We start from the raw sequence: 23,653 nt of genomic DNA, 5'->3' as shown, positions 1-23,653 counted from the left end.
AGGGCCGCTGCTGTCTCTTCCTAAAGTCCATGATCAGTTCTTTAGTTTTCCCCACATTCAGTGAGAGACAGTTGTCCTGGCACCATGATGTGAGTCTCTCTACCTCATCCAAGTATGCGGTCTCATCGTTGTTGGAGATGAGGCCCAGAACCACAGTATCATCAGCGAATTTAACAATTTAAATGACTAAATAAATAAATAATCTTATTTTAGATTATTCCTTTTAGCAACTGATCTTATTTTGAACTAATACTAATAATGAAACTCAAGGATAGGTGAAACTTTCCAAACATGATAATGTTAATGTTTTCTTTGACTCGAATATCAGTAATTTAGATGGATGTAGACAAGCATGGAAAGGGAAAAAAAATTGTATGAAAAAGAATTTGATTGTTCTTTTCTGGAGCCGGGGGGGGGGTGTTGCATTTAATTTCATTTGCATTTCGCAAGATTTGTTTTGTAAATCAGACTTGACCTTATGTGAAGGTGTGCTAAGAAAAGCAATTCTGGAGATCCTATGAAGTGTGAAATATATTCAGCAAGCTGCCAGCGAGAATTTTCTAAGGGTGGAGACTCAAGCTGCTAAGAGAAATGCATATAAAAAGAGGGAGGGATGGTAGAAATTAAAAAGCTGAAGTCAACTTGTCAGCTGTCATATCGTTGCCATATCTGACCATCACAAAACTGGTTAATCGTCTTTAAAAACAAGATGGAGAGACTCGATTACCTGATTTTACTTTTGGGTGAGTACAAATGACACGCGCCTGTCAGATGATGTACATTTATAGATGCTGTTTACCTTTTCTTTATACAAAAGAATCAAATGAAATGTAAACTTCCCCGAAAGCAATGGAAATATTTATTTTTGTAACAGGTGTCTTTTCCATTCAAGGCAGCTCTGAAAACATGGAAGGTAAACCGTTATGGTAGCTAAGGTCCCATTAGTTAACATCAGTTAATTTATTAACTAATATTGACCATTGCACAGCATACAGTATTTATATATATATATATATATATATATATATATATATATATATATATATATATATTTGTTATTGTTGGTTAATTACATACAACTGTTCATTGTTAGTTTGTGTAAGCGCACATCCATATAATAACTTTGGTGATTTGATGTCGTATCAAATGGAATATATTTTAACCCAAGTGAAATGTATTGAAACGTTACACATTGAGTCTTGACCCACTGTCTATTCAAATGTTTTAGAGAATTTGGCATTAAAAGGAACGGCTGTACAGTCGACCACATATTACAGGTGGGGAGCGGCAAACGCCATCGACGGCATCAGATATGCTCCAGGTGAAGCCTCATCCTGCTCCATCACATTAAACGGGCTCAACCAGTGGTGGAGGCTGGACCTGCTGCAATATTACTACATTTACAAAGTGACCATCACCAACAGAGCCGACAGCGACTCAGAGCGTTTGACTGGAGTAGAGATCCGCATCGGAAACTCTCTGGAAAACAACGGCAACAACAATCCCAGGTGAAGTTACAAAAACAGTTATGACCGGGTCGGAAGAACCAGATTTGAGCAGGTCAAATGATTGTGTTGTGGTTTCTCTCTTTCCCTCTGCAGATGTGCTGTGGTTACTTCACATGTTCCACTAGGCGGTACTGTCAGTTTCAGTTGCAACGGAATGGGAGGCCGTTATGTAAACATGTACCTGCCTAACATCCAGACGCATCTCACACTGTGTGAGGTGGAGGTCTATGGAACAGGTAATTTCTGACACCTAATTAATTCTAGACTGTTAAGGTGCAGTCATATTACTCTTACTAAAAAATAAGCATGGTTTTAGTAACCAATGTAGTAACCATATTGGCGTATTGAATACGATTGGTATAACCACAATTTGACCTCAAATACCATGGTTAAACTATGGTTAGTGAAGCAAAACCATGGTTAAATTGTGGTTACCATGGTTCAACTATAGCCCAGATAGCACACGTACGTCTGATCTGGAAAGCATCTGCTGTCTACAAACATCTGACAGACGTCTTTCAGGTGTCAGTTTTACATACATTCTAAATCATAAACATCTTAAAGACATCTAATATACGTCTATTTGACATCTGATAGGAAATGTCCGAAAGATGTATTGCAGATGAGCAAACACTCTAAAAAATGTGTCTTGCAGATATAAATGCAGACATCAAATTAGACGTCTCCATGATGTACTGTATGTGTGCTATCAGGGAACCATGTTTTCTTTTTTCTTTTTGGTTTTATTTGTAGTAAAGCCATGGTTAATTTTTGTAAGGATAGTGAGATCTCAAGTGGAAAAAATAGACACATTCAATGTCTATAGTGTATAGATGTATGAAGGATAGCTCACAAAGACGTGAATAAGATATAAGATATTTGTATTGATGCATTTTTTTAATAATTGTATTAAGCGATTTAGAATTTTAGAGCACCTAACTAATAAACACCTAATCCCCAAACCTTAACCTACCCATTTTATATGACCATTGTAGTAACCATGTAGCATTAAAGTATATTTTAACAGTATCTAATACCACTCTAAACCTATCCATAACTATTTCTTGAAAATAGGTACAGTATAAAGAAAAACTAATAAGATAAGTGCAATGACAACAATTTATTAATTGCAAAAATATTTAAAAAATGAGTTCATCAGAGAATGCATTGCAGCTGCAGTCTTCTCTGGTGGAAAACAGTAGGTTTGTGAGAGATTAGAATATATTAGATTAGATTAGATTAGATTAGATTCATCTTTATTGTCATTGCACATGTAAGGTACAAGGCAACGAGATGCAGAGCAGGACTTGTTCATTGCTGAACATGTTATCCAGATTATCATGATCCACTCTTTTTCTTCTTGTTCGATGTCCATTCACTCTTAGAGTATTACTCCTGATGCACTCCGTGAAGGCGCTCATTTCTCATTCAAACACATGGCATGCTGCAATCTGTGACAAAGCAGGCGAGAGCCAATGAACATTCGATTTTTCTGCAGCAAAATACGTTGTAAAGCTTCTTGAAGCAGTGAAATTTTAGAAATTTTAACAAGCGCGTTAGCGCAGGTATTGCTGTTTCCGGTCACTGCTCAGGATAGACACGCCATATAAAGGCTTCAGTTTGGAACTGCTCCTCGCAGTCGTATGGATTCTAAAGATTTGGATTACAGTGCATGAATGGAATCCTTTTATAATTATGCTTTTTGGTTTTTTTATGGTTCTATTGTCAGGCACAGCATGTCGGAGAAAACACGGCAAACAAAGTAAATATTACATGATAAGCAATGGTTAAACAATTGAAAGGATGTGACGTGGTCAAGCATGGTGACCCATACTTGGAATTTGTGGTCTGCATTTAACACATCCAAGTGAACACACACACACCGTGAACACACACCCGGAGCAGTGGGCAGCCATTTATGCTCCAGCACCCAGGGAGCAGTTGGGGGTTTGGTGCCTTGCTCAAGGGTACCTCAGTCATGATATTGAGAGCACTGTAAATTCACTCCCCCCACCTACAATCCCTGCCGGACCTGAGGTTACAAGTCCGCCTCTCTAACCATTAGGCCATGACTGCCTAATGATTGCAGATTGCCCCCGATTGCAGAACTGTTATTCATTTAACGGCTTAAAGTGTAGCCTTATTTAACATTATACATTTTTTCTAAACGAGTTGGCAGCAAATCACATTTAATATTAAGTAAATGAGTAAACTAATAATAGAGTTGAAAACATAATGCCACAACTAAATACAATATAATGAAATGTTAATGCCGCGATTTCAATATGCATTGGATTCATTTGTAAGCCTAAATAATTTAGGTTTTATGTGCATCAAATCAGTCAGAATATTGATGTGGATCTGCTCACTGTGTTTGTTTCTGTTTGACGTGCTTGTTGTTTTGCGTTTTCCAGCTTATAGAAAGAAAGTGTTTCTGAGGTTGAAATTATCCTCCAGTGTTGACGCAACTGCAGTGGGCAACGCATTTCTAAATCAGGTAAGGAAACGTATAAGAAGATAATACAATTCAAATGAAATGGATAAAAGTCTGTTTACACTAAACAGAACCTGCTGTAATAGCTGTGGATGTGTTTTAGCTGCGGTCTGCTCTGGGGTTGAGTTCGGTCTCTGATGTTAAACTGTCCTGGTCGAGACTCCCCTACCAGGACGCAACACATGAGAAGAAACCAGCAAGGTAAGTGTATATTCTTCATATGTTAGTATAGGACAGGTTTATTTTGACACTATGTGTAGACATCGGTTTATACTTCACTACATAAACCAAAACTACTACAAAATTGTTTTTTGCTGTTTGGGAAAGATATTGCATATTTCTGAATCAATAATTTGGCATGCAGTTAATCAGATGAATTCATGGTAAAACACATTTCCTTGAATCTCAACGGGCTCTTAGGGACATGCTGGAGAATATGATTATCACAATATTTATGTTTTATTTTTCAGGACTTGTGCTGATAAACGGTAATCTGGATCCACAGACTGAATCTTTCAAGCAGACATTAATTTAGAATTTATTTTCGTAATTAATTGACTTCAGCTGACATATTCATTATCTCGTTCTACGTGGTTCATAAAATTGGTTTGAAACATTCTGTATAAATATGCACAAGTACTTAGCCGAATGTACATACAGTATGTTTATTATATGTTTATTTCACCAATGAACACATGGTCATTTCATCAATATAGCAGTTTATCTGAAGGATGATTCAAATAATAATCATGCACCATAACTACTGACAATGTGAGTAGGCACAATTTTTAATGGGATTGTGTATCAGTTAATTTATTACATTTATTACATTAATTTATTAATTTATTGTGTTGTTTGATGTTCAAGAATGACTTGATGTATATTTATCCAGAACAACTGAAATATGACCATGATTGTCTGAGTCATCTTTTAACCCTGAACACACAATATATGAATGTTACGGAGTTGACTACTAAAAAGCTCTCCAAACTTTAATCACTTAACTCCTATGTATATAATAGAAAATTGCAGTTGCGAAGACAGCATGTGCTATTTATGAAGTGAATGACACATGTGACCCTGGAGCACAAAGGCAGTCTTACAGTTTTTTTCAATTGTTTACACGTAATTTTGAAGACCGGGTTCATTTTTTCAAAATATAATCACAATTATCCAAACACCACACTCAGTTTGCAGAATTCCTAGATTGTTTGCAAAATGACACACTTCAGTCAAAACATATACACATATATTTGAAAATGCTATTAGTTTTCATTTAACCAACACAGTCCTCAATGATCAGACACTATTGCAGCCAGTTTCACACTGCTGTGATAATAAACACATTTGTAAAAAAAAAACTAATTTTAGGAAAAAGCATGTGCTAGATTTTTTGCCAGACATTGTTATGTAAGGGATAATTTAGATGAAAAAATAGTGACAAACCCACAATATTCTTCATGATTAGTTTGAGATATAGGGAGAATGTACACAAATAGGCCTAGTATAAACTTACCAAGCACTGCACAACACTGATGCTGCAGACTGAATATTTCAAGTATTTATTTCAATACTTACAGTATTTCTTACCATAATCAGTTACAGTAATCAACCAACAATGAAGTCAATGAAACAAATAAAATCTGTAGACAAATAAAATTTACTGCATGAAGTACATACACTTTGACGCTGAAGAAAAACTACTGTAAAAGCAACAAGAATACTGGTCATATTTAAACAACTCTTAGGGGTGTGAATCATCACTGATCATAAATTCTATATAATATAAAATAAATTGTTAAGAAGGGTTAGTTCACCCAAAAATAAAAATTATTTCATTAATTACTCACCCTCATGTCGTTCCAAACCCGTAAGACTTTCGTTCATCTTCAGAACATAAGTTAAGATATTTTTGATGAAATCTGAGAGCTTTCTGACCCTCCATAGACAGCAAGGGTCCTACCAAGATCAAGGCTCAGAAACGTAGTTAGGATATCGATAAACTGGTACATGTGACATCAGTGGTTCAACCGTAATGTTATGAAGCTACGAGAATGCATTGTGCGCAAATAAAACTATAATAACAATGTTATTCAACAATTCTCCTCCTCCGCGTCACCCTGGCACCATTTTGGAGAGTATCACGACACATGGGCGTGCTTTACTCTGAATGTAAACAAAGAGCAGCACATGTGTGTTCTACGTCAGCAGCACCATGCACATGCATTGTTTATGTGCAGGAAAAGCACACACATGCGTCGAACCACTGATGTCACATGGACTATTTTAACAATGTCCTTGCTACATTTCTGGGGTCTCATTTCTAAAACTCTCGCCAGAACCTGCCCAAAAATCATTTTATAAATCCCAGTCAGGGGAAGATTGTGCATACGTGTATCTCCACCCCATCTCTTCAAAGAAATCACCATGTATGGAGCTTGCAATGCCTAGTTTTACTATGCATAACTTCATCTGCATATCATTTCCATTCATATTCCCATCCACATGACACTGTTTAACACCGTCAATGGTACAAGTCATTAAAGAAATATGAAATACGGACTATAAATGGCATGTTATACAAGTTTTCATTGCTAAAAATCATCCAGTATCCTTATGTTTAAGAATAAATATATCCAAATATCCATAAAAACAAAACTATTCTTAAATATTTATCTGATAACTATTTCAAACAGAGTTTCTCTCATTCTTTTCCACTGGCCAAATAGTACTTCAATTATTTTAAACGATTCAAATCAAATTCCATTGAACATCTGTTAACTATTTAAACAGACTGGCTTATATTTGCAGCGTAAATACAATTGTCTGATTCGGCACATCACTGACAAAGTACTTTAAAAAGGAAACGTGCAAATCTTACCGTTTTCTCCTAGTTGTATGCTTCAAATACAGTGGTATTTTTCATAATGTTGTGGAGATGACTTCACACATCATTAACACTTCCGTGCAGCTGTGGTTGTGCAGTAAGCTATTATCATTGCTCCTATCATCTGGCTACCATTAGGAGTAAAGATGACAATGACCAGATAATCAAGGTGATATACGGTTCGCTGATTCCGGTCTGAATAGGATTGTACAGAGACACTTGGAAGTGGTCAGATTGGGCCAACTTTACATCTTCAACCCAAAATGCTGTTCAAAAACTTGTCGGGTGGAACGACGACTGCACTACTATAGATTACTGGCGTACAATTGAAGATAGACTTTGCACTATGGCTCTTTATTTCTTCTGTAACACTGGTAGGTCTGACCTGAACTATTGTGTATCTAAATTATTATGATGTTTATTGGCCAAAAATAAAATAAAAAAACAGAATGGGACCATTTAATTAGATTTAATCTATTATCTACAACTGGTTCAGGAGGGAATTACGGGGGGAAGTGATGAGTTGATTAAAAGCAAATAATTAAAGAAATCGTAAATAAATTGACAAAAATGTTTTGTTTACCTGCATGTCATGTGACAATTAACTAACATCAGAGAACCATAAACATGCAAATGTGTTGGTTTTTTTTAATGATTAATAAATCATATTAGGGCTGTGTGATAATAAAGAAAAATGTGATACCTTGTTAAATAATGCGATACTCAATATGCAATATGATATTGCTTTAAGTGTGCAAAATCTATTTAATTTATATTTTAAAATATTAAAAAAAGGAAAATTATATAAACAATGTAAACAATGTCACATTCTTTCTTGAAAAAGAAAACATCACTGCAACTTCTGAAAGTGACCAGCAGTGTTTTAGGATTACATAAAAATAATCTCACAAATCTGAAAATATAATTTTAACATCAATGTGTCAGTCCTTGTCTTGTGGTTCCCCTCCTCTCGTGTCCATATTTGGCCTCCCTGTTCCTGTCCTCGTTTGTCATCATTGTTTAATTAGTCCCTAGCCCTGTGTTTGATTAGTCCACACCTGTTCCTCGTTAATTTCCCAGTGTTCTTAAACCCTGTGTTTCCCTGCCTCTGTGTCCAGTCTGACCGTCAAACCCTTGTCTACAGTTGCTGTCTCCACGTTTCCTGTGAGTTATAAGTTTGCCTTATTAAAGCCTGTGTTCAAGAGAAGTTGCTCGCCTCTGCCTTTCCCTGCTCCCAGAGGGAGCGTGACAGAAGACTGGACCCATACAACTCAACTATGGCTGAGGACAGGCTTTGGTGTCTGCGGCAGGATGGTCGGGAGTTGGTAGAGTATGTTGAGGAGTTTCTTGAGCTTTCCAACGAGGTGAGCTGGATTGACGCCTCGCTCGGTGTGTGTTTTCGGTTTGGGTTGGACAAAGATGTCATCAGCTGCGATATCCCCACGTCCAGTTTTTCCCTTATCGGGCTGATAAATTATGTCCTCAATGTACAGGGCATTGATTTCGAAGTCGAAGAATGTCAAACCGATCTTCGTCCAACCCAACCCGAGAACAACCCGGCCTCACCAGCTCACCGCTCGCCAGGAACCTCCACATGCCCTGCCAAATGTTCCGGCCACCCAACTCTTCCCAGCACTGCTGCTGTCCTCAGCCCAGAGCACCCCCGCAACCCCGCGCTTCAAGAGCGCCCTCCTGTACCTGCTCCTCGCAAGTGCCCTCCTGGGTTCCCGCTGGCTCCGTCCAGCCCTCCTGAGTTCCCGCTGGTTCCGTCCAGCCCTCCTGAGTTCCCGCTGGTTCCGTCCAGCCCTCCTGAGTTCCCGCTGGTTCCGTCCAGCCCTCCTGAGTTCCCGCTGGTTCCGTCCGGCTCTCCTTCGTCTCCGCTGGTTCTATCCAGCCCCGCGCCTCCCGAGCGCCCCCAAGTGTCCGCGCCTCCCGAGCGCCCCCAAGTGTCCGCGCCTCCCGAGCGCCCCCAAGTGTCCGCGCTTCCAGAGCGCCCTCCCGTGCCGGCTCCACGCCCGTGCCCTCCTGAGTTCCCGCTGGTTCCGTCCAGCCCAGCTCGTCAAGAGCGTCCCCAAGTGGCTGCGCTTCAAGAGCGTCCCCAAGTTTCCGCGCTGCAAGAGCGCCCCCAAGTGTCCACGCTTCCCGAGCGCCCTCCCGTGCCGGCTCCACGCACGTGCCCTCCCGTGCCGGCTCCACGCACGTGCCCTCCCGTGCCGGCTCCACGCACGTGCCCTCCCGTGCCGGCTCAACGCACGTTCCCGCTGGTTCCGTCCAGCCCTCCTGAGTTCCCGCTGGTTCCGTCCAGCCCCGCGCTGCAAGAGCGCCCCCAAGTGTCCGCGCTTCCCGAGCACCCCCAAGTGCCGGCTCCACGCACGTGCCCTCCCGTGCCGGCTCCACGCACGTGCCCTCCCGTGCCGGCTCCACGCACGTGCCCTCCTGAGTTCCCGCTGGTTCCGTCCAGCCCCGCGCTGCAAGAGCGCCCGACAGAGTCCGCGCTGCAAGAGCGCCCGACAGAGTCCGCGCTGCAAGAGCGCCCGACAGAGTCCGCGCTGCAAGAGCGCCCGACAGAGTCCGCGCTGCAAGAGCGCCCGACAGAGCCCGCTCCTCTGTGGCTCCCAGGGGGGAGCTTCCCCAAGAAAATTTTGGGGGGGGGGTAAGAGGGTCACAGCCTGTGTGGCCGGGCCAAGGGCCAAGGCCACACAACCCAAAAAAAATAGGCCGTGGCTTCCCGAGTCCCCTGACCCGCCCTGGCCTCCCGAGTCCCCTGACCCGCCCTGGCCTCCCGAGTCCCCTGACCCGCCCTGGCCTCCCGAGTCCCCTGACCCGCCCTGGCCTCCCGAGTCCCCTGACCCGCCCTGGCCTCCCGAGTCCCCTGACCCGCCCTGGCCTCCCGAGTCTCCAGATCCGCCCTGGCCTCCCGAGTCTCCTGACCCGCCATGGCCTCCCGAGTCCCCTGACCCGCCATGGTCCCTGGAACGGGCACCGCCCTGGAGGCCTCCAGAGCGCCCACCCCCCCTCCCCATTGGATGGTGTTAGGCGTGAGGACACGCCTTCCGGAGGGGGGCGTAATGTCAGTCCTTGTCTTGTGGTTCCCCTCCTCTCGTGTCCATATTTGGCCTCCCTGTTCCTGTCCTCGTTTGTCATCATTGTTTAATTAGTCCCTAGCCCTGTGTTTGATTAGTCCACACCTGTTCCTCGTTAATTTCCCAGTGTTCTTAAACCCTGTGTTTCCCTGCCTCTGTGTCCAGTCTGACCGTCAAACCCTTGTCTACAGTTGCTGTCTCCACGTTTCCTGTGAGTTATAAGTTTGCCTTATTAAAGCCTGTGTTCAAGAGAAGTTGCTCGCCTCTGCCTTTCCCTGCTCCCAGAGGGAGCGTGACACAATGTAAACAAAACAAAAGTCAGTGCTACTTATTTTATACAAATGTATCTTTGCTTTACACTTTAAATAAAGTATTTTAAGTACTTCTTCAGTGCCACAGTAAAATTTATAGAAAACATGATTAAAGGCAAGTGAACAGTCAGTAAAAAAAATAAAAAACAAGAAATACACAGTTCAAGCATAGTGTTACAAGTCGGTCAGGTTCTGAATACTAATCACCTGCAGCTGTCCCTCATCACCTCATCAATCAGGCACAGTTTAAAAGCACACACCTCAGCTTCATCCATTGTCCGATCTGTCTCCATCTCCACAAGTTCCTGAAAGGCAAAGGATTCCTGTTACTCCCAGTATTCACCTCCCTGGACAAACTCTGTGTTGGATTACTCACCTCAAGTTCCCCGTCTTCATTTCTGACCTATCTATTCAATAAACCATTCATTGTTCATGCTCACCCTGTGTCTAGATCTGTACTCACGTAACACATAGATAAAATAAATATAACAGATAGAAATAAAATCTAACAGTTGTAATCAAATAAGTGTAAAATAACACTGCATAGTATTCACTGTATGAATGAAATTTAGATTAATCTTTGTTAAATGTGCTTTGTTGTTTGACTAACATTAGTGACATATAGACAGCAGCACGTATTTATAGGCTGCTGTCACTTTACAACCAACGTCTGCTCGGAGCCAGTATAATGATACATTATATAATATTAATAATATAATTATCTGTGTCTGTTCAAACACAAGGAGATGCGAAAAACGAATCAACAGAGTGTTCGCGGGGTCGGAAACAGCCCTCTGTGTGCGTGCTTTGGGTGTGTGCACAGAAAAGGTCTCGGTTACGCATGTAACCCTTGTTCCCTGTTGGAGGGAACGGAGACGTCACGTCGGATGATGACCGACGAATTGGGATCTCGCTTAGAGAGACCAATCCACTTTGAGTGTAACTAAGGGCCGGTTTACACCTGGTCACTTCTTGCATTGTCACTGATCGGATATCTATCTGATTTGTTAAGACGTTTCCATTTACACTTGGCCACATAAATGTGTCTTCGCAAAATGGATATAAATCCGTTCTATATCCGTTCTCCATGCTATATGCAAATTTAACGGAGCTCACGTCAATGAAAGCAATACATAGGCTCTGCATTTTATTCATTATCAGCTAATTTCAATATCAGAGACCGCAACAGGAGAGAGCGTGAGATCAGCACTGGAAAGATAGGTTAGTTTCACTACTTTTAATGAAGACGATTGTGTGTTGATAGCCTGACTACGTCAGACTTCGTACTTCCGCTCAATTTCAGTTCGCTTCTGTATTCAGTCTGATATTGCAAACCAGCTCCCACATTATCTCCAGCTCCGCACCAGTCATCCAACCAACGAACAGAGGGTGAGCTGAGAGCTGTGACGTAGACGCTAAGTGCCGAATTTAAGATTGTAGTTCAGGTTAGGGAAATCTAATACGACAGCGGACATGGAGACACGGGATGCTATTCGCTCTGTTGTGGAGAATATTCCTGGCATTTGCTAACTGAAGCCCAAACAAGAAGAGTGTTTGGTACACATTTTGAATGGAGGTAATGTTGTGGCCCTACTCCCGACAGGTTTTGGGAAAAGTTTAATTTATCAACTGTTACCAATCGTCAGCGAGAAACTGGGGAGGCCAAAGTCCGGCAAGGCGATGGTTTTGGGACGTGACCTAAAGATAACGATGAGTTAATAATATTGAGAAGCGGTTCTTCTGCCACAGGTAACAACTCTTTCAGTAGTTTAGTGGGTACAGGATCTAATAAACACGTTGTTGGTTTAGATGCACTGATAAGTTTATTTAGCTCTTCCTGTCCTATAGTTGTAAAGCACTGCAGTTTTTCTTTGGGTGCGATGAATGAAGCTGAAATACTAGACGCAGTAGAATCTACATTTGATATTGTATTTCTGATGTTATCTATTTTATCAGTAAAGAAATTCATAAAGTCATTACTATTAAACTGTGAGGGAATATTTAGATCGGGTGGCGTCTGTTTATTTGTTAATCTAGCCACTGTGCTAAATAAGAACCTTACAGTTATTTTCCCACAATGGGAGCATAACTCATCCAAGAACACCTTCTCAGATTGCTTAATGCCCAGACATGTGAGGCAGCGATCACCCGGTGCCAGGTAACTAACGCATCCAGAAACGCACAGGTGGAAGGGCATCTTTGAAAGACGTCCACCCGTGAATTCTCTTTTATAAATTACTCTTTCAGTGTGCTGAAGTGCAAGGGGAGACGGCTGCCTACAACACAAACAGGGGGTAGTGCAGCCTGATGTGTACAACCCATTTACATTTATGCATTTAGCAGACGCTTTTATCCAAAGTGACTTACATTTGCATTCAAGTTACAGTTTTTACATTTTATCAGCTCTTGCTTTCCTTGGGAATCGAACCCATGACCTTGGCATTGCTAGCACCATGCTCTACTATTTGAGCTACAGGAAAGTTGCGGCTACTTTTGGCCCACACGACACGGGAAGAACCACAGCCGCTGAAGTGCCGTACGACCAGAATGAGAGTTTCCAAAGACTGTGCTTGAACTCAATGAGATTCACTCATCAGCAGAAGTCAGAGGCAGAACGATGTTACACATCAAATTTGTTTAGTTATATATTATAATTATACTTTTGCTTTTGTCATGAAGACTTGTATATTTTATTTCAGATTTCTATATTCATGATTTCATATATGAAGCATACGTTTCTCAGCACTATTATAGAATTTACTATTATGTTCAATCCAGACACCACTTAACCATTGACTGCAGTCCAGAGAGCAAAATATTGTATTGTGTTGTGTTTGGAAGAGCAGGATGGACAGAACGTGACAGCATATGTGTACTTTATCATAATAACAGGGCACGTAAGAGTAGAAACATTGCTGTATTTAAAATCTGTTTGAACGGTGGGGAACTTTGGCAAGAACAGCTCTGATCCAAACCCTGCTGTGATGCTATAAAATAAAAAACAGAAACCCTACACGTGTCCGCTATTATTAAATACTAAAAGTCTCCAACAGCAACCCAGCAGAGTTACTTAATTTACCAACATCAATTATTTTCTACAATCTTTTTAAAAAGGAGAGAGTTTCCTCCATCTCACCCCAAATTCACATTGAAACTCTTTGCTGCCCAGTTTTGGGAACAGTTTTTTTCCGTCAGGAGCACCATGATGCCTTAAAATACTGCCTACGTAATCAACATTCTAGGTTTTGGTTCAGACCTACAGAGAGATGGTTGTGATTGACATGTACAGTAAAAATCAGCATCTGTGGTTTAACAGAACTTATATATATAATAAGACTTAATAATATTTTAATATTATATTTAGGACATTTTTGTTACTTTTGGTTGTTAAGGAACTGTGTTGAATGAAAATACTGAATAATAAGAAAATCCATATTACAGTTAACTAAAAAAAAAAACTTATGCTTAAAAATTAATTAATTAAGAGTGACCCTGGGCCACAAAACCAGTCATAAGGGACATTTTTATTTTGTAATAAAAACAAAACATAATTTGAAAGCTGAACAAATAATCTTTCCATCGGTGTATGGTTTGTTATGATAGGACGATATTTGGCTGAAATGCATCTATTTGAAAATCTGGAATCTGAGGGTGCAAAAAAATTATAATTATAATAAATATTGATTCTTTAAATGTCTTTAAGTTGTCCAAATGAAGTTCTTAGCAATGCATATTACTAATGAAAATTTAAGTTTTGATATATTTACGGTAGAAAATCTACAAAATATGTTCATGGAACATGATCTTTACTTAATATCCTAATGATTTTTGTCATAAAATAGTCAAATATATAATTTTGACCCATACAATGCATTTTTGGCAAATGCTAGAACCCGTGCTACTTATGACTGGTTTTGTGGTCCAGGGTCACAATCAATCAATTAATTAATTAAACTTATTTTATTGGCAATGTTTATCATTGGTAATGTTTATTTACATTTAGTTTAACTGAAACTAAAACTTTAAAATTAAAGTGAAAGCCAGAAGTATAAAAATAAAACCTAATTCAAAGTAGTAATAAAACAGTATCTCAATGATACTAAAATAACACTGGTGTGTGTGCGTGTGTGTGTGCGTGCGTGTGTGTGTGCGTGCGTGCGTGCGTGCGTGTGTGTGTGTGTGTGCGTGTGTGTGTGTGCGTGTGTGTGTGTGTAGGAATGTTTGGAAGCATGATGGGAAGGCAGATGGTCTCTTCATAAGGGACGTCTGGTCCAGATGGCCAGTGTGTATTGTGGTGGTCCAATGACTTACGCACTAATCTCACAATACACACAAACTCTGAAGTGCCAAATAGTTGAATGTGTAACTGCACACAAATCTTCCGATGTGCTCTTCTCGATCTGCATGTGCTGATATCTCCTCTTGGTCTTGTGGTCCCTTGTTTACTAGAGGATCACTGCCGGATATTTCTGCATTTGCTCTGAACCTGCAGATAAAGCAGCAGAGGCGGGCAGTGAAACAGCTAGAGGACGAATTAAAACAACATTTTCAGCTACTGATCTAGCAAGATGAGCGGCACACGGTTAGCCCTTCTCTGTCTGATGGGCCCCCTGCTGGTTTGGGGCCAGAATGACACGGAGCCCATTGTGCTGGAAGGGAAGTGTTTAGTGGTTTGCGACTCCACTCCAACCACAGAACCCACCGGGAACGCTTTGGGAATGTCGGTGCGTTCTGGAAGCGGCCGCATTGCCTTCTCGGCTGTGAGGAACAACAACCACGAACCGTCTGAGATGAGCAACCGCACCATGACCATATACTTCGACCAGGTACACTGTAAAAAATAAATAGTTGAGAAAACGGGAAAAAATAAATAAAAATATGGCAACTTGAAGTAAGACTTATGAGTTCTCTAAACAATAGTTTTTTAGTTCTTCTCAGTAAAGATACTTTGGTTAGCCAACATGAATTTGTTTGTTCATGCAATGCTGATTGTCTTATTTTGCTAATAATAAGCAAATTTTTTTTTTTCAAAATTCACTACATTAACAATTTTGTGTTTATTTACAAATAACAGTGAATTATTATACAAACCTAGGCAGATACTTCAGTCAAATAAGTAAACAATATAATCTTCGTCTCTAAACATCTTACAAGATTAAGACATCCAGGAAAGGGATGTAAGTAATTGAACATTCTATAAGGCCTCAAAACTAGACACACAAACCTCAAGAACGGTGGCAATTAAGAAATGTTAAAAAGATGAGCTCTTTACATTACAACACCCCAAAACAAAACAATAATGATCAAACAAAAACAAAAAAAGTTTAAATGAAGTCAGAAAACAGCAAAACATTAATCCTAAAACAGTAACTGCATAATTTATTTATGCTGCAATGCATGCTGGGAACTCACAAAGCCTTAACATTTCAACAATATGAAATTCTTTTTTCAGTCAATTGTGTTTGACTAGTTGGGACAACATTTGGGGTCATTTTCTTGGTTGGTTGGTCATCTGTTTAAAAAAAAAAAAAAAAGCTTTTTTTAGTATTTGAGACTCAAAATGTTTTATAAACTGGAAAATATGCAGTTGCATGTTTTACAGTGTAATGATGCATGGAACATATGTGACCCATGCTGGCAAAATCAGTGTGAATGCGTACGGTAGGGATGGGCAAACTCTTATCGTTTGCGATATACCGGTAAAAATTCTCCCCACAATAAGAATTCGTCTTCCTGCGATAATAACGATAAAGTCTAGTTCTGTGTGCAACAGTGAGTCGTGGAAGTCGGATGTGAAATTGAGGAGGAGTTTATCGCTACATGAGGAGCTGCTTCTACAATCTGGAACTGGTTTGGTCAGGGCTGTACAGTGCACCAAAAATTGGTCTGAATAATTATACTACAGTAGCATGTGTGCGATACAGTTTTGCATGTGTATGAGCTTGTTTACAAACCTGTTGTCCAACAAAGATATAATTTATTGACATGCTTTTTCCAAATTAAGTTCATAACATAATCGAGTGTTCGAAATAACTTATTTTTGTGACCAGAGGTGGTTTCATGTTACAGAATGATAGTATTATATACAGTGATGAAGGTTATGTCGATTAGCATTGCATTATAAATATACTTTTCTTATAAAAAATATACAAGATTGCTTGAAGAACACAGATAAACCATATATTTTGTGCAGTTGTATGTTTATTGTCTTCAAGTTCAAGTTCTTCATCAGTTAAAATGTATCTATCTCCGTTGTGCGTTTTATTCAGCGATAACTGATACCTTTGTCCATATTAGGGATTTCCTGGTGCGTCTTCAGTAGTATTACTTCTGTGATGCATGTGGAGTTTCTGCTCTTTCAAGTTCTCTTTACATTATGTGTGTACTCAGTAATGCACACAACACCCTATTTTGGGTAAAAAATAGGAAAGATAATACTTTTCTCTTCTAAAGAAACAGGATTCTCTGAATTATCTTCATTGATATCATTATCACAATACCAGAAATATTGTGGTCTAATTTTGAGCTACACGCAAAAATAGCAATCAGACATCTAAAGTGATCTTTATTTGTATGTTTTCTAAGAGGAGTACCTTTTCTCCGCTTGCTTTTCACACTGAATGTCATCCAAAGAGCATGCAAGGTGCTTCCGGCAATGCGCAGTCTCGATAAATATACACATACACAGAATTACAGTAGTTAAGTATTCACGAAAACATAATCTGTTATGTTTTAAATGAACATTTGGGGAAAGACATGTGACATCATATTAGATCTGTGAATTACGTATTATATATAGGCCGTCTGTCACATGAATGTAATCTAACAAAAGAAAAGAGGGAATCACTCGCTGCTCTTGATTGAGCTGCTTTTGTAGTTTTAAAAATGATTTATTTGTAATGAACACACTAAAGGGATTTTACATTTGATTTAGTTTTTCTTGAATGCTTTTGTTTAGATGTAAAATGAAAAAGGTAAAGGTAAAAATAGCTACATTGTGATTATTAATATAGCAATTATTATTATTATTAAGAAAAGAACTGGAGGAAAATGTGCAACGTTGTGCAATGATTTTGGTTTGGAATATTCAGAAAACTTTAACTAGATTTTTCTCAAAACTGACTTTGCTGACTCTATCGACTTCAAACAGGTGTTTCTCAGTCAATTTTCTTCCACTTTCAACAAGTCGTACATCAATATGAAGGTCTTTAAATAAAAAAATTAATAAATACAAATAACAAATTTTTGAAAATTTGCTTATTGTGACTTTTTGCCAGCACGGGTCACACATATGATTGTTCCTTCCTTCAGCTGCTTTATCAGCAGCGTATGAGGCAGCCAGTGACCGGACACTCCTAGTTTCCATGTGTCTTTCTGTATTCCTTCAAAGGTTCTGGTGAACGTTGGGAGCCATTTCGATCCAGCACGGAGCGTTTTTGTGGCTCCTAGAAAAGGAGTGTACAGCTTCAGTTTCAATGTGGTGAAAGTTTACAACAGACAAACTATACAGGTGAGTCAAATCATCCATTCAGAACACCACGCATAAAGAGTTTCATGAGAAAAAAAAGACCTTGTTATATGAATATTTATTGTCTTTTAAACATTTCCTGAATATTTAAGGAATAGTTTAGCCAAAAATGAAAATGTGGTGAAAATGTGCTCACCCTCAGTTCATCCCAGATCAGGATGAGTGTGTTTCTTCATCAGGTTTGTAGAAATGTGTCTCAGCAATGGATGCTCTGCAGTGAATGGGTGCCGTCAGAATGAGAGTCCAAACAGCTGATAAAAAAAGAGTCCATAATCCATAATAACGCTTCCTCCTGTGAAAAGGTGGTCTGGTCTGAATCAGGAGAGAAATCTGCAGATCAAGCATGCACTTTTTCACTGGAGGAAGCTTGTTTTGTCTTGTAAACGCTGCTTGATCTGCGCATATTTCTCTCCTGATTCAGACCAGAACACTTTTTCACTGGAGGAAGCGTTATTATGGATTATGGACTCTGATTTGAATTAAATGATGATTTGAGTCTTGATGGATTTGTTTCAGCTTTTGTCTTCTCCAGATGTTAACTGATGGACTGGAGTGGTGTGGATTATTGTGATGTTTTTATCAGCTGTTTGGACTCTCATTCTGACGGCACCCATTCACTGCAGAGGATCTACTGGTGTACAAGTAATGGAAGGCTACACTTTTTTTTACTTTTGTAGTGACAAAAAAGGACATATTAATCAAAACTGCCTAGTTCAGCAGTTCTCAACTGGTTTGGCCTCTCAGCTTGACATCAAACGGACACCATACACTGCACAAGAATTATTCATTACATGAATGTCATTAAAATCCTGTTATAATTATTAAAGATTGTGAGAAGTCAGTATTTTACGGCTCTCCGTTCAGGTGAGTCTGGTGTTGAACGGTTGGCCGGTGATCTCGGCCTTCGCTGGCGATCAGGACGTGACGCGTGAGGCAGCGACTAACGCCGGTCTGGTTACGATGGAGAGAGGAGACAAGGCCTACCTCAAACTGGAGAGAGGAAACCTGATGGGCGGCTGGAAATACTCCACCTTCTCCGGCTTCCTGGTCTTCCCCTCATAGAAAGAAGTTCACGCAGAAAATAGAGACATTGATAAAAAACGCACATTCAGCAGAAGGACATGTTCATAAATGTTCAGACAGGTGTTTCTGCTGGGCTTCTTCCTCTGCATCTTTTCTATATGCATGAACCTCCTTGTTGAGGTCAGGGATGCACGTTATATGGCACTTTCCACTAACAAAATGGGGTATAAACATGTTCCTTTTTTGACAAATAATCAGTGAACAGTGCTAAACCTTCAGATTGTGGTGATCATCAACCTCAAAATGTCAAACTAAATATTACATAATATCTTTTGTTCTTTTCATTTGGAATTTGCAAATTTGCAAAGCATTAAATAAAGATTAAAACTGAAAATTTCACAACCACACACATAAACACACTAGGTAGGGGAAACATTTAAATTCATGCAGGCTGCACACAAGAAATCCAGATAAATACTACTTGTTATAGTGATTAAACGTATTATATTTTTGCTAACAAAGCATATATCCATTGGGCAGATTACGTTTGATTATAATTGTTTGATGCAGGTGTGAAAGTTGCGACGTCTGAGGTTGAATTGGACATAACTGATGCTTAAAACAAATGATTCCAACTGTACAATAAAATTCTGTTATTTTGAAGCATGAATGATCCTAAATTGGAGCCTCCTTTGTTTTTAAACAACAGATAAAAGAATATCGATTTATAATATTAGCCATTATGTCATTATAAAAACTATTTTTGATCATCCTTATTGGCTAGAATTGATATTCTAGTGAATCCTTACATGGTATACATAGATAAAACATTCTAAGGAGAGACACTACATGCAACACTATCAATTTTAATATATTTGTCAATTTTGAGACTTTTCCATAATATTCTTTCAAGCTAGTGGGGGAAAAAAAACACCCAAACTATAAATGTTTATTTTATTACACTTCATCTATATGCATCTGTAGATTTCAAATACATTACATGGTTTTTATAGTTTGGTTCTCCACTTCAGCAGCACTTCAATGCACTAAAATTTACAGTTCTATTCTTAGCTATATACCGATGGGTTTGTTCATATATCATTTACCTGATTTTATACAAAATTTTATTCCTAATGGAAAAATTGGATTTGTTTTCTGTTGATTTGACAGTATTTTCTGAATTATTATTGCAAAGCAATTGTCTTACTTCCCCTGCTGATTAATCACATTAAAGTATGTTGACATTTATTAGTTAGTACTCTATTCTCCTGTAGTGTCTTGCTTGTATAACGTGTCATGATTCATCTGGTTTCATTCTGCCATGAAGGTCAGAGAGTAAATGGACACAAGTGGCTGCAGCGTCTATTTATCTTCATTATCCGCCATCTGTTGTTCTGGCTACAGACGTCAGAGCCAAAAAAGTGACTTCCTCCAGGCCTTTCGAGGACAGCAGGTCTGGGAGCCAAAGCATATGCTCTCTTTCTGTTTCTGGCTTCAAATATTCATGATGTGAATCATATGAAACCATACGATATATTTTTTTTTTAAGGAAGCATTAAAGGGACAGCTCCCACAAAACTGAAGATAGTTTGAAGAATGTTGGTAAGCAAACAGTTGACGGTAGCCATTGACTTCCATAGTATGAAAAAAAAAAAAAATACAATAGACCTTTTTCACTTTTCCTGGTTTGTCAGCAGCAGAAGTTGTCATAGTTGGGATAAACCCCGTGTTGTTACAAACCCGTACGTCCTTCGTTCATCTTCGGAACACAATATTCAAGTTTTCCTTTCTCTTTGGAGTATTACAAGCTGTTCATGCATAGAAAAGATCCCTGAAGTTGCAAAGACTAGTCTCAAAACCAAAGCGATATTCTCTTTAAGCCTCGACCACGCCCCCCTAAAACGGCTCGTTCAAACACGCCCCACATGTCTACGTCACGATGTGGGGAGATTGCATGGATCCACTGGTTCAACACCATGCTGCCTCAATTGACGTGTGTGGACCAGTGACTCCGATGCAGTTATATTTGTATATAAATTTATACTTTTACTGGAGCACCTAACCCACCCCTTCCCTAAACCTACCCACCTCTGAACAATATAAAACACGTGACAGGCAAAGATAAGTGCAGTCACAGGTATTTATTGCAAAAACTGACCATAAACAAGCAGTATAAAAGCATGACAAAAAAGTTGTGTTGCATTCCAAGTCTTCTGAAGCCATACGAAGTCTTTATGTGAAGAAGAGAGTAAAACATAAGGTTTTAATCGCTGAAAATGATCCCGCTCCGTTAACGCGCTCACATCTCATTCAAAAAGATACTCCCGTCCTCCCGTCCCGTAGCACGACGCAACTGGTCACAAGACACACAAGAGCCAATGGCATTTTACAACCAAAGCTGACGTAAAGCTTCTTCTGGCGGCATTTTTTGAATTTAAGCACAGAGACTGCAGCACATAGGACGGAGACAGCGATCATGTCTATTCCCTCTCACAAATCAATCGTTTTGCCTCGGAAGACTTGGAACATTAATACTTTTTGAATACATTATGACGTTAGTTTGTCTATCTGTTATGTTTTATTAACAAATGTTAGGTTTAGGGGCAGGGGTTGGGTTACGTGCTCATAAATGTGTAATGTAAATAAAACTGTTGTGGCTGTTTACATTGAAACATCACACCCAAACATATATGCAATAATGGCAATGTTGTTACCCAATATATAATTTAATTATGATGATCAAATTCCCAGTATCGCGTTGGTGACACTTACATTGGTATCACTTCTGTGAGCCCATAATGGAATTTTCGGCGATTCCGTGATGCCACCACAGATTCGGAGCTAAGGGTCCGTGGTCATTACACGGGATTCTGTGAGACCAGGTTGTTCCAGAACATAATCAACGTAATCAGCACTGAATATGCTACGTTTCTGGACCTAGGAGAATTGCAGTGGCATTGCTGTCTATGGAAGATCAGATAGCTCTCGGATTTTATCAAAAATATCTTAATTTGTGTTCCGAAGATGAACGAATGTTTTGGAATGACGTGAGGGTGAGCAATTAAGGACTGAATTTTCATTTTTGGGTGATTTATCCTTTAAACTTCGAGAGTGGTGAATGGGATATTTCTTGCATTCCCAACTCCACCATAGTTTTTACACGACTTTTAATCAAAAGAGAAAAAATGAGAGAGACTGATAAGGGCAGTCAGAAGAGAGAATAATATCAAATGTTTCCGTCCCTCCCATAGATGTGGCATTAGAAACTCCCTCACATTAGTGTTAACTAGTTTTTTTGTCATTTGATGCAAAGGTGATATAATACTGTTACATATATAAAGCAGCAGCTATTTGCTAAGTGCTAATAGCATATTTTTTTAGTGATAGATATTATCGGTTATATATATAGATATAACACTGTTAAAATAGCAAGATTTTCTGCTATTTATACTACTTATTGCAAATAGTGGCAAATATCTGCACCTCAGTATTGTAGTATATTATAAAACAGTACACAATTATAATGTATTGAGTGTAAATTATAGTTTTCATTCAAATTATTAAATGGATGCCACCTTACTGGGACAATGAAGCCCTCCCTACACCTAACCTAAGTCTTTATTTTCAACTTTTTGATTATTTCCTTCATTTTTACTGAAAATAAATGCCTTTCCGATGCGATATGAGATTTAAAAAGGGAGAAAAAAAGTTCGGCAAAAGACTTGAACTCGGGTCGATTGCGTCAAAAAGCACGTGTCTTACCATCTACACCACTGAAACTGAAACTGAGCTAACATCTGTTTTTATCGTTGACTAATCCAATCGGAGTTAATGTAAATAGCCACTCCGATAAAAAAATGTTTAATGATGCTCGTGACCGTTGAAATGTGTCATCACAGTATTGTGAAAAGGGTCCACGAAAGTCTATGGCTACCGTCAGCTGTGACTGACATTTTTCAAAATATCTTCTTTTGTGTTCAACAGAAGAAAGAAACTCATACAGGTTTGGATTCACACTTGAGGGTCAGTAAATTATTACACTTTCCATTATGGGTGAACTTATAAGGTCCATCTATAGGAGCTATGCGTTGCAGATCGAATTCACACGAGTTTCGCCAAATCGTAAAATAGTTACGCATTCGTCTGAATGACTGCTAGCTCAGAACAAGCACAACAAAACTGCTCTTCTGCATGTAAAACTACAGTAATGTGCAGAGCTCAAGATGGTTTTGAAGGGAACTACGGTCAGTTATTTCTGCATCCACCCACTCATTCCTCTGCGTTTTGTCCAGATCACCGGGAGAGATGCGACACGAGCGGATCCGTGCCCGTTAGATTCCGGTGAGACAGATGGAGAGATGGGCTTGGGAACGATCTGAAGGCCAGGATCCCGCTGACTGAACGGCACGAGCTGTCACTTCTGATCAGCGCGATGGATCCTCCGCCATCTGATAGTAAGACGCTGGGAATATCCATGCAGTCAAATCTTGCAAAACAATATAAACATGTATTTAAAGGTAAGCAATGTATTTTGCAGCAAGTTACAGTAGTTGATTGTCGCTACCACAGTGCTCACCTGATCTGAATCACATACTCACAATTGTATGTGAATTTCACGCCAACATCAAGTCATTTATTTAGTTGTTTGTTTTTGCATTGTGACAATTAAGCACATTTTCCTATTGCTTTCATTAATATAACACCAATGTAATACAGTCGTGAAAATCAGCATTAATAAAATTCAGTACAAAAACCACTGCCATGATGTTCACATTAGAGTTATGAAACCTATTTATTGTATTATTTGATTGTGTTACAT

At 39.4% G+C, this 23,653-nt stretch overlaps 2 protein-coding genes across 2 annotated transcripts; both read left to right on the top strand.

The window, feature by feature from the left end:
* Positions 1–628: 628 nt before the first annotated feature.
* On the top strand, positions 629–4,912 carry LOC306878488 (fucolectin-1-like). Its single transcript, XM_079430899.1, has 7 exons — positions 629–743; positions 875–913; positions 1,229–1,508; positions 1,602–1,744; positions 3,923–4,005; positions 4,106–4,203; positions 4,473–4,912. The coding sequence occupies exons 1-7, from the start codon at positions 710–712 to the stop codon at positions 4,492–4,494; spliced, it is 699 nt and encodes a 232-aa protein (XP_079287025.1). The 5' UTR covers positions 629–709; the 3' UTR covers positions 4,495–4,912.
* A 9,829-nt stretch (positions 4,913–14,741) lies between these two features.
* Positions 14,742–20,095, top strand: LOC306882907 (cerebellin-1). The gene is made up of 3 exons (XM_079437900.1): positions 14,742–15,109; positions 17,674–17,793; positions 18,676–20,095. Exons 1-3 carry the CDS (start codon positions 14,852–14,854, stop codon positions 18,871–18,873), a joined length of 576 nt encoding a protein of 191 aa, XP_079294026.1. The 5' UTR covers positions 14,742–14,851; the 3' UTR covers positions 18,874–20,095.
* Positions 20,096–23,653: the final 3,558 nt, after the last annotated feature.

This window comes from Barbus barbus (genome assembly GCF_936440315.1).
Source record: "Barbus barbus genome assembly, chromosome: 2".
Lineage (NCBI taxonomy): Eukaryota > Metazoa > Chordata > Actinopteri > Cypriniformes > Cyprinidae > Barbus > Barbus barbus.
The sequence above is the reverse complement of the archived record's forward strand: the minus strand, read 5'-3'. Positions and strand labels throughout refer to the sequence as shown.